The sequence below is a fragment of the Etheostoma cragini genome, chromosome 6 (assembly GCF_013103735.1).
Source record: "Etheostoma cragini isolate CJK2018 chromosome 6, CSU_Ecrag_1.0, whole genome shotgun sequence".
In the NCBI taxonomy this organism is placed as follows: Eukaryota; Metazoa; Chordata; class Actinopteri; order Perciformes; family Percidae; genus Etheostoma; species Etheostoma cragini.
This window is the reverse complement of record NC_048412.1, coordinates 10,938,798-10,953,542: the sequence shown is the minus strand read 5'-3', so window position 1 is coordinate 10,953,542 and position 14,745 is coordinate 10,938,798. Positions and strand designations below refer to the sequence as shown.

The window sequence follows — 14,745 nt, the reverse complement described above, 5'->3', positions numbered from 1 at the left end:
GTGTGTGTGTGTGTGTGTGTGTGTGTGTGTGTGTGTGTGTGTGTGTGTGTGTGTGTGTGTGTGTGTGTGTGTGGATGAGCGTACCCCCTCAGCTAGGCTGACCAAACATTCAAAATAAATACAAAGATTTTCTGGATATTTTGATCCCTCAGTGGAAAAGTATCATTGTTTGTTTGGCTCCTCCCAACCATCATTTAGTGCATGTTTGCCTGTTTTGAGTTTTCTTCTCTTTTTTCTACAATAGCTAAATGTGCTCCTCATCTATACTATTGTAACTTTTGGTCTTGCCTCTATGAAATGTGCTGGTTTTAGATCTGTTGTTGCTTCCATTTAAAGGATTTGACATAACCTCAACTGGGTATTTCCTGTTTTTTAATCTAAACTTGGCTTGTTTGGCTAACTTGTTTTGAGAAACATCAGTCTTTTCAGGGCTGTGACTTGTTTTGTTCATGACTGTATACTGGTGGAAACTCAAAGCTGAACATATATAGAGAGATCGCCTTGTCTATGTGGGTTGATGAGTTAGCAATAATGTACGATAAGGTATCCCAATATTAAAAATAAAGGCTGAAGCAACAATGCCAGTGAGTTGGCGGATTGGAATTTTCTAAAAAATTAGATATTTTTACCATTAACACAGCTTAAATCCTCATCATTGTTTCTATGGTTACTTGCAGCCTAATATAGGCTGAGCAATGAATTAGATCAGTGATTACACAGTCAAAATATTTGGCCAAAACAAAGCTACAGTAGAGAGTACTAGATAATTTGCCTGGACTAAAGACAACACAGCTATTTCTGATATAACATCAACAAGTATTGATGTGCCTTTTCCATACAACTTAAACAAGGCAAAAGGAGGGAATCATTACAATCTGTGGTCCCAAACTAATGATCTAGGTGTATGATGTTTGGTGAAAGTACAAATAGAATTCATTCATAGAATTGGAAGCCTGTAGGCCTTACTTACGTGCTGAGTTATGCCTGTGCACTTCTAGACTCATAAATACTTCAACCTTTCTGCCAACATCATCATTGTTGTACTTATACTAATGTGTTATCAGAACTCTGAAGTTGCAAGAATTTGCATTACAATCATGATTAGCTATGGACATACATAAGGTTGGCTCACACACATTGTATTCAATGCACTTGTTTGGTAGTGGGGAAAATGAACTAGAATCTGGATGGGTTTTGTAGAATACACTTAACCACTTTAATCACAAGTGTCCCAAAAACACTGTTGCCTGCAAATGGATTGACAGACTAAGCCTGCTTAGAGTAAATAGTTGGACTGTTCCCCAGATATGGCCCTCAGTCCAAGATAATCTGCAACAGTAGCCAACTGCATGTTCAGTCAGGATGATTCTGATCTCTTGCTGCACTGAAAATGTTTAGCATGCATGGTATGGTGAATTAGATGAGAAAGATTTGTAGTCCTTGTCTTGCTGGCTGAAAAGAGATGAATATTTGAACATGAACAGACAGAGATGGGGAGCCCTCTCCTCCATATGTTTCTGTTCAGTTTAATTCAGCTGTGAACTCGGTCTCTCATCTCTACCCATACTGAGCTTTCTGTGCGGTTAGTTTTGAATTGGGCTTTGAATGCTAACCATGTGCACTGCGGGGAAACAAGCCGGCAGACACACACACACACACACACACACACACACACACACACACACTTCTAAGCAGTGGAGGAAGTGGTTTTCTCTGGAGTTCATTGGATTTTTTTTTTTTTACTCTCCTCTGCAGAGGCCAGGGTGGGGAGAACTAAACTGTATATAGTGTATTGGTAGATGTGGTGTGTGTGTTTAAGTGTGTTTTGTTTACTCTCTCTCTTTCCCTCTTTTCTCTCTTACACCATATCTTTGTTTTCGCTCTCAGTTTCTCTCTCTTTCTGTCCTCTTATATATTTCAAAGATGGCAGGCAATTACATATGGGTGCAATAAAAATTCACAGTGAAAATCAGGCTTGAGGATGAAGTAATAGTTGAACCATATATGGTATTCAACTATAATGTAAGTTACAGTTCCCTGTCATTTCCTGTATAGCACCTGCGGTGTGTGTTCAGTAATATCACAGCTTAACCAAGAGGTTGGCTGAACTTCATTTGAACTTGGCTTGCTGAAAAGCTGGTTAGGTGAGGTGCTGTCACCTAATTTGCATGCATGTACCTAAAGTATGAGCCATAATTTCTATGAAGGAATATATTATGTACAAGCTCAGACCATCCATCTTGTGTCTACAAGAGAGTGTGTGATCTTAATTTATGACTGATATAGCTCTTAGTGAAGCTTGCACTGTGGCACTGGGGTTTGCGTAGTAGTCTGAGGTTGACACCCGATCTTACAACGGACAAGTTAGGGCATGGTTTAGCATGGCATGTAAACCCTGAGACTTCATTATGTATTTACTACTAATGGAAAAGGGACATTGTAAAGTATCCACTGTAATGTACAAATACTTGAAAGCCTTTTAATATGATCTTATTTTCATTTTCTTTTATTTAATTTATAATTTTTTTGCAACGTGTCATATCAGACTGGAATGTTATGTTTCAATGGATTTAAAAGTCGAAATTTTTTGTGACAGCTGCAATTTTGGAAATCTTACACACACACACACACACACACACACACACACACACACACACACACAAGCACACATGCATGCACTGAGGAGAAGGGATAAAAGAGAGGAAAGCCAGTTTGACTCCCTGTGGTGTCTTACGCAGAGACAGCTGGACTCTGTACCAAGCATGGATGTGTCATGTTTGTGTGTCTCTGTGCATGCAATTCATTCAGATGTGCACATGGATGTGTGCATCCTGACCTCTCCGTGGTCCTCTTTGTGTCTATGTATGTGTGTTTGTGCAGACGTCCTTAATTGGATCATGCTGTGGAACACTGGCTGTGTTGGTTTTAGAAAGAGCACAGCTTGCATCCTCCTGTCACAGGATATCAACATGATGATATCTGTTTAGCCAAGTAATATCTCCTGTGGCTGCAAATAACAGGACATCAAATCCAAAAAGGTTGGTGGAAAGGAATCTGAAAACTTTCTTTGTCCAAACAGCACATCAGTTAATTTAACTGGAGCTTTTTGATCAGATTGATCAGTTTACTTTTTAAGAAACGCACATTCTTAAATCAATGTTATTATATTACCAAATAAGGGTCTTTGGACACAGCTTTAATTATTTTAATAGTTGTTTATTACTTAATAATATAAATTAATTCCAAATTCTACAATTCATATAATCATTTATCTCTCCAATGTTTTTAATAGCTGATGAGAGAGTGTCAAAATGTAAAAGAAAGGTGGAAATATTATAATTGATCCTCTTTACCATCTTGAACATTCAAGGGCATCAGATAGATGGATAGATAGATGGATAGATAGATAGATAGATAGATAGATAGATAGATAGATAGTCTTTATTGTGCACATGGAAATTTGTTTTCACAGTCTAACTACTCATTGCAAAATAAATAAGTGACAAATGATAGACAGGTTATACACACTTTCAAAGTCAAACACCTTCAGTGATAGATCAGCACCAACCAAGCACCAAAACAGGTTTACCTTCTCAACGTGCACAGCAGAACCCGGCCCACCAGATACAAACACACACATTAAATACATAAATCTACCACCATGCTGTATGCTTCCATCTGTTGCAAACTGCGTTTTCCCTCAAGTCAGTGAGTGTGTTCCTCGGCGGTGTCGAAGTCAGATTCCCTGTACTTTTCATCACTCTCGTTCTCTCTGCTTGACGTTAGTATTAGAAATGAAAGGGGAATATCTTATGGATGTTAAATATTGTACCTCATGTTCAACCTCCCTCTTTTTGTCTTTTGTCCTCTTCTCCGTACCTCACTTTCTCGTCCCTCCCTTCGTCATTTAGCTCCCTCCCCCTCCATCAACCATCATATCATTCCTATTTCCCACATCATCATCTTTGTCCTCTCTCTCTCTCTCGTTCTCCGACCCTGGTCTTTTCCTGGAGAGCACTGATGCATAGGAAAGCGAGGTTCCGCTCCATCACCTCTCCAATCGCCACCAACCTCTCCCCCGTACACCAGCCAATAGCTTGCTAGAGATTGCCGGGGGGGGCTAAGCATGAAGGGTACGTGCTGGCCACTCCTTTACTCGAGGGATATAAAAGATGCTTGCTGCTCCAGAGACAGAGGAATATCACCATAATGCTGTCTCAATCCCTTTTCATGGATGCATTCGCTCTTTTTGATGGGTGAGAGGATGGTTGTCAGGAGCAATGCTAATTCTGAAGAAATTTTACTGGATTGATTTACATTCATTGATTCAGAAGAAGATTACATTTGCATGATTTTGGGATTGTGTGATAGGATTGTTATATCTCTCCAAATACAGTAATAATTTGGATATTTTTTATGTTAAAATATTATATATACATGTTTGACCCATAGCTGCAGTGTGGCATTTTTACTGTTTCAGTGACACCACAGGCAGACATTAGATATTTACACACATGTAGTGGAACTAAAACTGATTTTTTCCAATTTAATTTTTCTTAAGAATAGGATTGATTATCACCCTGTGGTTCTATGTTGCAGTGGAGATTGCGTCATTGACAAAACGTGACTCCTAAAGAAGGTGTATACTTGCTGTGTTAATAATGGAGAAGAACGCTGGGGTTAAGGCTTTAATTCTTAAAACCTGAACGTATTTTTCTTAGAGGGGGATGTTCTTCAATACCTAATGCTTTGGAAGCTCATACATAGATGGAAACCCTCCTGTGCTGTCATGCTGCTTGCTTTATTGGTCAGATGACTAGTTCTGAGTGTGGAGGGAGCAGTCACAAGCCAAAGACATGTCCATCCAGATTCTGTCTCCTGGACCTTGTAAGTATTTTATGTTTTACAAGGCAAGCCTGAATTATTTAACATTAGGCAGTGGACAAAGTTACACAGCAAAAGTGATGCAAGGCCACACTTTTGACTTTGAAATGTGTTTGTGCGTGTGTGTGTGTATTCATAACCACATACATAATGTGCATTTTAAAGTGCATTAACGTATTGTGTTTCACTACCCACATGATAAGGCATTTATCATATTGGTGAACTTGTATGGCCCAATGACAGCATTTGGCTAAACTCTGCTCTATACTTAGAGCTGCTTCTTGACAGCAGTGCAACTTTCTATTTTTGATCTGCAAGCTAACTAATGAATGCATGCGAGTCATGTGGTCTCACTTCTCCTCCTGCAAAGGTTTGTGTTTACATGCAGGGTGTGTGTGACCATCGGAGAAGCTGAACAGAAGAGCTATCAATGGCTTGGGTATAGCATCATACTACCAGTGCTTGTCAACATAAAAGACAAATACGTCTCAATTTAATAATAGACATATGTTGCTTTTACTAGCCCTCCCAGAACCATAGATCACAGAGTGAAGACATGAACCTTTGAAATACATGTAACATTTGCTGAACATTTGCCACGATGATGCCATGAGGCCAAACTGTAAGTGACACTTACATGGTGGGAAATACTATTGCTCAACAGTAGAAGAGTTTTGATAATTTTAGCCCCCATATGATACAGTTTATACCACCCCAAGTAGAGCTGTAACAGCAAACCCCCTGAATGTATGGAACTGAGCAAGAGGGCATTTTTATTCATATATATATTACATTTTTTTCCTTTAGAGGACAGATGTGCAATTTCTTCTTTCCAAAGTTACATGGTATTTTTATAAATTGATTCTGATCAATATTTGAAACACCTTCCTCATATTGACTCATCGGCTTTCTCTACTGTTATTTATTGAAAACGGTTAAATGATTAAAGGATTACAGCTTGTACCTGATTAACAAACGAGCAAACACGTCTTATACTACATTCATTCTTCTTTATCTCTGAAATAGTGCCAGGATGGACATCACAGGTTTATGTCTGTAAATTCTCTTGTTCGGCATCTTGGAGGCAGTAGTTCATTTTCACAAATCACAAATCATGACAAACATGTTTTAGACTATTATTATCATTATTATCTAAACTAACTCTCAAATTCGGTGTTGAACATAATTAACTGAACAAGCTTGAAGTGAAGCATTCTCAGAAAAGAATCAACACTTATTCCCAAGTCTCTTTCTCTTGCACTTCATAACCTTTCTTTCACTCTTGAGATTGAATAAGAAGTTGGCTTGTTGTCCTTGGTTGGTCGATTAGGTGATAATTTAAGTGTTGGAGCTGACGTGGCGTTGCTCATAGCGTGATATTCACTTTGACCCACTCTCCAGGTGTGTTACTTTGTAATGGACTAACACTAAACATGTAACAGAAATAGTCCGTTTATACTGTGTATCTAAATCTAGTCACTGATAATAATGAAGAAAATACTGTGTGAGAAGGAGAATACTGCTGCTATGCTATCTCTCACGGCATGAGTAGCTTTATCCGTCAGTTTATGCAGTTCATACTTCACAGGATTAGCAGCAGACACCCTCTGTGATGCCCTGTTTCCATCATCCGTAAATAAGGTGTTTTTGAGATTAAGTTCATTTGAATTTCCCACATTGGGCCAGGTGTTATTCTTTCGCTCAAACACTAGAACTGCACCCTGGGTCCTGAGGGTGATAAAATGAGAAAACAATCCAGTTATATCTTCCCATTGACACCCTGAACCCTTCCCTTGTGGGGACAGTGAGGGATGAACCTTGTAAAAAAGGTGTAGTGACCCATAAGCATTTATTATTAGCATATTAACATAAGTAGACCGTCAATATGGATTCATCTGCAGCTGGATGATGGGAATTAGAGGGTCAGGAATCTTTGGAATGCTCCCTTCATTTGGATATTCTCCTTTCTCTTATCCTGCTATATGTTATAAATAGGTTTATATATTAAGATAATGTTGATGTAACTGCACTGATTCTCAAAGCAGATGCACTTATTTATCGTATACCGATATGTAGGCTTAAAGAGAATATGTGTGGGAGCACATTTTTAGTCTGACTTTCACACTGCAAAGCGTTCCTCCAGAAACCCATCGATGATGTCACACATGATACATACACAGTTTTATGTGGATGCTTTTATCTGTCAATTTGACCCCTACTGTGTGAGACAAAGAGTTAAAGGAGTTAGTTTGTAAGTCCATGTCTCTCTTTGTCTCTCCTTAGAATAATGTCACTTGCATATTTACACTATGCATATATCACATTCATCTGTCATTCCCATAGAAAAATCATGCAGGTAAAAACAGAATAGTATAGTATAACAGGACTATGTATGGTATCCTATCTACATGCAGTTGGGATGGAGTCAGGATTCAGATGTGGTTCTGTGTTGTTTGCTTGGAGTTCAGGCCCCAAAGTCATAAAAAGACCTACAATTAAATGCCTTGAAAAGAGCATCCTAAATTGGAAGCAGAGGCAAACCATTCTGGAGAAATGTTTGCGTATGTCTTTTTCTCTATTCCGGTCCCTACTTCTCATTTTTCTCACCCCCCCCATTCCCTTTGAGACACTTGGGAGTCTTAACAAAATATGAAAATGAGATCAAATTTGGAACAGTTCAGCAGTCTGAATTGTAAAATAACTCTACTCTGTAAAGACACTGTAACATCAACTGGTAGGTTGCAAACATACTCCCACAAGTAAGCACAGGTTATTTGTTTCATTTTGTTATTTTGGCACTGCAAAACATGATTATGTGCAAATGACAATGAGTATATTAGGCTCAATAGGCTTCTTCAGAACAAGTAAGGTTTCATTGGCATAATGATTAGAGGCCACTCTATCAGGGTGGTTGTGCATGCATGCATGTGTGTATCCATCCATGTAAGTAAGATACTCCATTCGAGAGTCCCGTGGCTCCCTGTTTGCATAAGCCAGTTGTTTTCAGGGCCGTAATAACAGTGGATAGCCATGGGATCCACTAGCCTACTGGCATGAAGACAGGCTGTGGAGCCGTGGCACTGTAGTTCCCGGTCTGGTGTGTACTCAACAGGACAATTGTCTTTGTTGAGGTCAGGTCTAGTGAAAATCTATTCACAGTGGAACGGGGTGCAGAAAGACAGGAGAGATGAGGTCAGGAAGGGTAGGATTGGAAATGACTGATAAGAGTGTCAGAAAGGGATAAAAGGAGTGAGAAATGAAGAAATAGCGAGGAAGACCATAGGAAAATCTCACATTCACATGTGAGAGGGAGGTAGGAGGATATCAGAGAATAGATGGACTTAGAAAGAAGACTAGAGAGGAGCAGAGAGAGGGTGACTGGAGAGAAGAGAGTAATGTATATATACACCAGCAGCAAAAAGCCACACACATTCTTTCTGCATACATATAGCCATCCACAAACATAGGCCTTTGCAATAAACAATAATGTTTAGAACTACCAAAGGTATGTGCGTGTGTGTGTCTTTGTGCGTCTCCCTCTGGGAACTGGCTCTCACTCTGAGCTTGTAAACAGGAACTATCCTGCCGTTGGCTAGCTGGAAGCCCTGAAGGCAGGGCACACAGACATGCACACACTTTACACTAAAGACAATTGGATTGGTTTGTTTGCTGGATTTGTTGGGACAGAAACCACAGTTTGCTTTATTAACACGCTGTTAGAAGCATTCATTACATATACTGTTCATAAAAAAGAAATTTAAAAAAAGTCAGCATGGCTGCTCAGCAGTAGTTTTGCACTTTATTTCAGGTTTTGTTTATCTTTCCTTTTTGTTCCAATAGTAACTGACACAGGAAAGAGCAGACACTTAAGTCGCTGCTGGATTATTTTAAGCATCCCTGATATTTTTCTGTTGTTTACCATAGACAAGTTTTACAGAGACTCCTGTTTGCTACTTTATCTCAACAAAGTCAAACATTTCTAAATTAGAGATTCCAGCGTCATCACAACACTTGTGTTAATGACTGCTCTTTATGTTAATCATGTGTTAATTGTAAGTATTGTACAGGAGGTTTGTGGGAGTAAATAATCCTATTAACTGAGCTCAGCTGTTGCTCTGTTAGTACTGCTGTCATCTCAGGTCATGGTTTGACTAACCTGACAGTTCAAGTGTGAAATGGGGTGATGGACCTTCATCTTTTATCCCACGCGGGAACAAACTTATTGCATACTGTTATTTATGCAGCATTTTCTTCATTTGGGTTGTACAGTGTTTAGCAAAAAGAGTTGCCTGCACTGGGTTTCTCTCTAGCATTATTTGTTTATTTTTAGCAGTCCGCTCCCTGTGTCTCTCTCTACATCTCTGCCAGTGTTTCCAAGTTTTAAGTTAATTTGGGAAATTCATGCTAACATAAAACGTCAATCAGTGCATGTTCCTGCCATCTACCTTTATGTGAATAAAAGCAATTTATGTGGAGAAATTACATATTTTATTGAGCACAAGCAACACTAAAAACATTATGGCATTTGGTTGCTGCTTTCCACATAAGATGGCGTGCGTTTGTTTTTAATGAATGCTTGCTTCCATCACGTGTATCCTGTGTTGTTTTTATCAGCCACTTTTGATTTTTTGGGGCTTTCTGGAGGCACGTGATTGTGTGGGGCAGCATGACATTAATGCTTTGTACCTTACAAGTAGACACCGCAATGTCAAGGTATATAAAAAAAAAACTAAAAAAAACCCGGTTTCCATCAACCTGTAGTGTGTCTTCTGTTTTTTAGTGAACTGGAACCTTACTTATTATGACAAAATTTCACACAATAGTCTGAGATGATAGAATAATGAGGTGATGACATGTTGTACTCAACCTAAGGCCAAAGGTCATGTTCACTGTGACATCATTATGTTCTGCAAAAACACTTTTCTAGCCATTATTTAAGGCCATACCTATGGAACAGAAGGCGAGGTTATGACCATATTTCACTGAATTAACTTATTTTGGGTGCCCCCAAGTTTTCAGTGAAGTATATGAATCTGGGCAGACATGGATGTAAACAGCAACTTGACTGTTTAGCAAAGGCATACAACAGTAAAGCGGTAATTCTAATTTGATATGGTTAGAATTAGAAATTGTTCTTTAAAACAGGAGGATGGAGACATATCTTCCTCTTTTTGACTCTCATCATCTCTCTCCGACTCTCTGACATCATCAGTTCAAGCAAGGGCGTAACTTTGGGTTCAACATTGGGTGTGTTAATATCTCCACTTTTGAGAAACATTGAAAGTTTTAAATGGCAAAAAACTTAATTTCCTGCATTCTGGTAAATTCTTCTGCATGAATTTATGGTACAAAGGTGGGGTTGCAACCCCCCCCCATCCTCCCCTGCACATTCCACCTATGAGTTCCCATCTGCTTTGGGCCATTACTGTGTAAAATGAATGAGGGACAGCTGACATGGTTTTGTCTCAACCACTTTCTCTCCTTCCTCTTTCCCATTCTCTCCTCTTTTGTTCTGAGGCAGTTAGTAACACTGTGGACCACAGACAACACACTCTTTACTCTCTCTCCCTTCTGCACCCTGCCTGTCAAGTGTTATTTGGTGCACTGTGGTTTATTGGCTTGGTTTTGTTGTACGGTCGGGACAATCGGAGCACGGTTTGGATGGAGGAAGCTGATGAATGGTGTTCCCCGAGCCGTACAAAGCGTCCTCCTCTCTACTTCATTGATGTGTTGATGCGACTCAGCTGGCTGCCCAGGGAGTTTGTACTGTATACTGTTGTGGGCTTACAAGCAGACAGATGCACATGAACGCTCAGCACTGAAAAGGGCTTTAATGCTTTCTTACAGTGTTGATCCCTCTCACAGTCACCACTTATCTCACGGTCCACTCTTGTTCTATCTCTCTCTCTGCTACAGTAAGAGTGCAACATTCAACAGTTAACATGGTTTTAGTAAAAAGAATATTGCTGTCATCTTGATCAATTCATATCATAACTGAAGATCAAGTTAGTAAAAGCGTAATGAGAGGGGCCAAAAAATTACAGACAGATACACACACAAGGGCACTGAATCCCAGCAAAACTACATTTAAAGTTAAGTTCCATTGGAGAATGATGATGGTAATGTGGTTAGTCTATGTATGTATAAAGTGTATCATAACACAGATGTAATATATTCTGCAAAATAAACAAACAAGCCCTCTACAGCTGCAGAGACATGACCTACACGCTCACAAAATCGGTTTGTAAATCCCCCACAGCTGACTCTTCCCCCACCCCCCGAAAAACACCATGCCTCTTTCTCAGAGGTGACAATCCCTCTCAGTTATTTATTCCAACAGGATCATTCAGATATGCGAACTGGGTCATGTGCATACACATACAGTACAGCAGGACAGACCTTACTTTCAACTCACAGACACAAGAGAAGGCTGTCAGCTCTCACTCACCGAGTCAGGACATGAATGCCGTCAGCGTAACACTGTTATCTTTCAGCTTCGTCGTGCTTGAATAATAATAATTGAATCCACCAGAGAACCAAATTTTTTACAAGTTGCAGTATATACCTAACCCACAGGATCACCACTTTTGGGAGCTCCTTTGTGTCACGTCAGCGCACTTTGAATTGTTATCTGTGACACAGAACATTGCTAGTCTGACCATGTTGTTCCGTTTCCACTACATGGGCTTTCTGAAGGACAGGAAGGGTCGGCTGGCTATGGAACCATGGCAGACAGTTAACAAAGTTGGTAGGTGGCCCTAGACAAGGGACGTACAGTAGAGGGAATGCTAGATAAAAATGTGTATGCAAATGTGTATGTTAATGTTTTTAAGCATGTTTCACATTGTATTGCAGACTACCTATTATGTCAACACCTTTATATCAATGTGTTTGATGCAGCTCATGCACTGACGCATTTTAATCAAAGGAGTTTCTTCATGACTTTTTTTTGTACCTTGCTTCTGAGCTCCGTGTCACATAATCCCATTTTCAGAGTTTATCTGAGCTTTCCTTACAGTTTTTCAAAATAATGGTAATCCCCCTCGACTTTTCCTCTGAGAGACAACAAAGAAGCTGACTGTATTCTCTCTAGGAGTAAACAGCAAACAAGCTCTTTGTTTCATTTCCTCAGTTCAAAAGAGGCCAACTCCCAGTCAAGCAACTGTTTTGTGGAAGTGGATATGCATGAATATTTGAATCAAATTTAGCCATACTCATCACAGGGGAAACACCAAGATAATTTGGCCTCAATAAATGTAAGACCAGATGATGTTGTTTTAGTGTTTTTGAGGTTTATGGACATAATGATGGTGTAAAGGTTCAAATTTAAAACCTGAACTAATTATCAGTGTACTTTTGCATCCCCCCCCCCTTTTAAACAATTTTGAAATTACTGTCAGGAACCGACAACTGTTTGGCTGGCTTAACTTTTTTCTCTCGCTGGGAGTAGCTAGCCAGGCACACAGGGGAGAAACTGTTTAATGCAAAGCAGCACTTGTTACTAAATCTTGTTTTGGGGAGGGGTAAGTGACATGGGGGGGCACAGCAAAGAAAAGCCGGTTGGTGAAGGCAAGAAGGAGCTGGCAGTGCTTTTGGTTTTCTGCAGCGCAGTGGGTGGCAGGGGCGTTGGCAAATATATGGCCCGGCTGTTGTTCAGTTGCCTCCTCGCCATCAACAATGGGACGGTTAGAAAGCTAGAAGCGGTAGGTTGATAATCGCCGTAGACCGGTGTAGGGTGTAGTGTAGGCCTAGTTTGATAGGGACGGTTTGGCGCAGGTTTTGGTTTGCAATGGCAGTGCTGGATAACCACAGCTGGCAGTACGCCCAGGCTGGAAAAACCCTGATCAGACTCTCAGGTAGCGTATTCTCTCTTGTAAATATATTCTATTGTTTGTATCCAGAAACTTGTTTAGTTTGATTCCTTACAGTAGAAGTAGACAGGCTGATCTCATGTGTACGACTGAAATGTCTGCTGTCAAATAACCTGATCAAATTAACATCTTTGGTAGAAGGATATTTTACAAAAACTCAGTGACGTGTCTAAAGTTTGTTATTACTGAAAAATGAATGTTGTTTTATTCAATGTGACCTCAGCATTCATGATGAATAGTAAACCCAAAGTAATAAATGTTGATTTCAAATATGGAAATACAGTGCTATTTCCATCTACTTGTGCGGCATTCTTTACCATTTAATACACATGAAATAATGAAACAGTGCAATTTATAAAAGAAAAGGAGTTCCCTTTTATTAACTTTAGAATTTAGGGAGACCAAACTCACCAAATCACAGTCTGCAGCTAATCTCACTGCAGTAGGACTTCCTGGTACTTGTTTTACCAAACCATTGTTATCACAGTATCAGTGCTGTTGAAATCAATGAAAGACTAAGGTTAAATAATTCTGAAAGATAGTATTTACAGCAGTTTATGGCATGGCTCATGAACATTTGGTATTGTACTATTTGATTTTTAAGGTAGATTATAACTTGAATTTGTTTTTTCAATCTCTGTATTCAATTGTATTTATCATGTGTACTATTAAAAAACTAGAACAGTGAACTTTAAAAAAAGTTACTTGCGGGACATACTGTACAGCTTATGTTTACTGAATGCTGTGGCTATACTATAGCTAAAACTATAGCCTCCTAGCCATGCAGATCTGTGCCAGGTGTTGAAACAGGTCAACCAGGACAGCTGGTTTACACCTTAAACACAGGACTGAAGGTAAACTATTAGACCAACAGTCCATAACATCAGACCGGCTTGCTTTTAACTCCACTTACAAATACTCAAATCAGGTAGAAGATACTACTGCTATAGCTTTAAAAAAAAATTGCACAATCATCAAGAGTTGGTGCCTGCAGGGTTAATGAATGCAGATGTCTGAGGAGATGACGAGAAATAGTGATTTATCATGAGGACAGCACTGCAGAATGAGATCACAACAAGGCGAGATGAGCAAGGGATTATAAAGCTTTTGGCAAAGTTTAATTTAGAATATGTATCCCAAGTCCTGTGAAAAAACATGATGTAATGGGTTTAAGTTCTTACTTGTGAGGATGACTTTGCAATCAATTGATCGGACAGGTGTCTCCTACAGGACCTTTTCACTTTTATAGTAAGATCAATTGAAAAGTTGTTTGTCACCCAGACCCAGGCCTATCAATGCTTTTATAAGTGTCCCCATAACCACTGTTCAGGGAAATGAAAACTTGTCATCAAGTAGATTACTGTCAGTAGATTACTTTGTTGTAGACTTTAAAAACTTGAGACTCCTTACACACGCAGACACTGTAGTTGTTCATGTTTTGTGCAGCCCAAGAGGAATTGTTCTGCCAGTCCTTTAGTGTGAATGCCAGATAGCAACCTGGTCTCACTGCAGTTTGTGAAATGGTCACATTATTTTGATCTATTGATTCGTCAACAGGGACACAATTTTCTTGTTTATTTCGTGGTGGTCACCACGAAATGGGAACCTGACCATTTCACAAACTGCCATGAGACTGGGCTGCAGCAGCCTGCTCTGGGGGACAACAACGGCCGCCGGGACACGATCTGCGGTCTCTGGGGGATGCAACAACGGGGATATGAAATGCCACACGCCGGCGACAACTTGCATGACACTGGGCAGCTCAGGGGGACTCGACAAGGGGGAAATTAAATGCCACATGTGGTAGACGGGGACAACGACTGCCGGGACACAATCCGCGGTCTTTGTGGGACGCAACAACGGAGAATTAAGAAACGCTACACACCGGCAACAACAATTGGACGGCTTTTCCATACTGCTTGCTGACATAATCGTGCTGTTATCACGAAAGATGCTTCCCATTAAAATAAATTTGTTTAAAAGTTGTGAG

At 39.8% G+C, this 14,745-nt stretch overlaps 1 protein-coding gene across 5 annotated transcripts in view; it reads left to right on the top strand.

The window, feature by feature from the left end:
- The window catches only part of triob (trio Rho guanine nucleotide exchange factor b), a 102,622-nt gene that overhangs the window by 13,693 nt on the left and 74,184 nt on the right, over window positions 1-14,745 (top strand). Inside the window, exon 1 of one of the 5 annotated variants that reach the window (XM_034873175.1) lies at window positions 12,567-12,740. The exons of the other annotated variants lie outside the window; for them this stretch is intronic. Within the exon in view, the coding sequence (XP_034729066.1) occupies window positions 12,674-12,740 (67 nt within the window). The 5' untranslated portion in view covers window positions 12,567-12,673. Of the gene's footprint in view, window positions 1-12,566; window positions 12,741-14,745 lie in introns of those variants that run through there. 5 annotated transcript variants of the gene reach the window in all.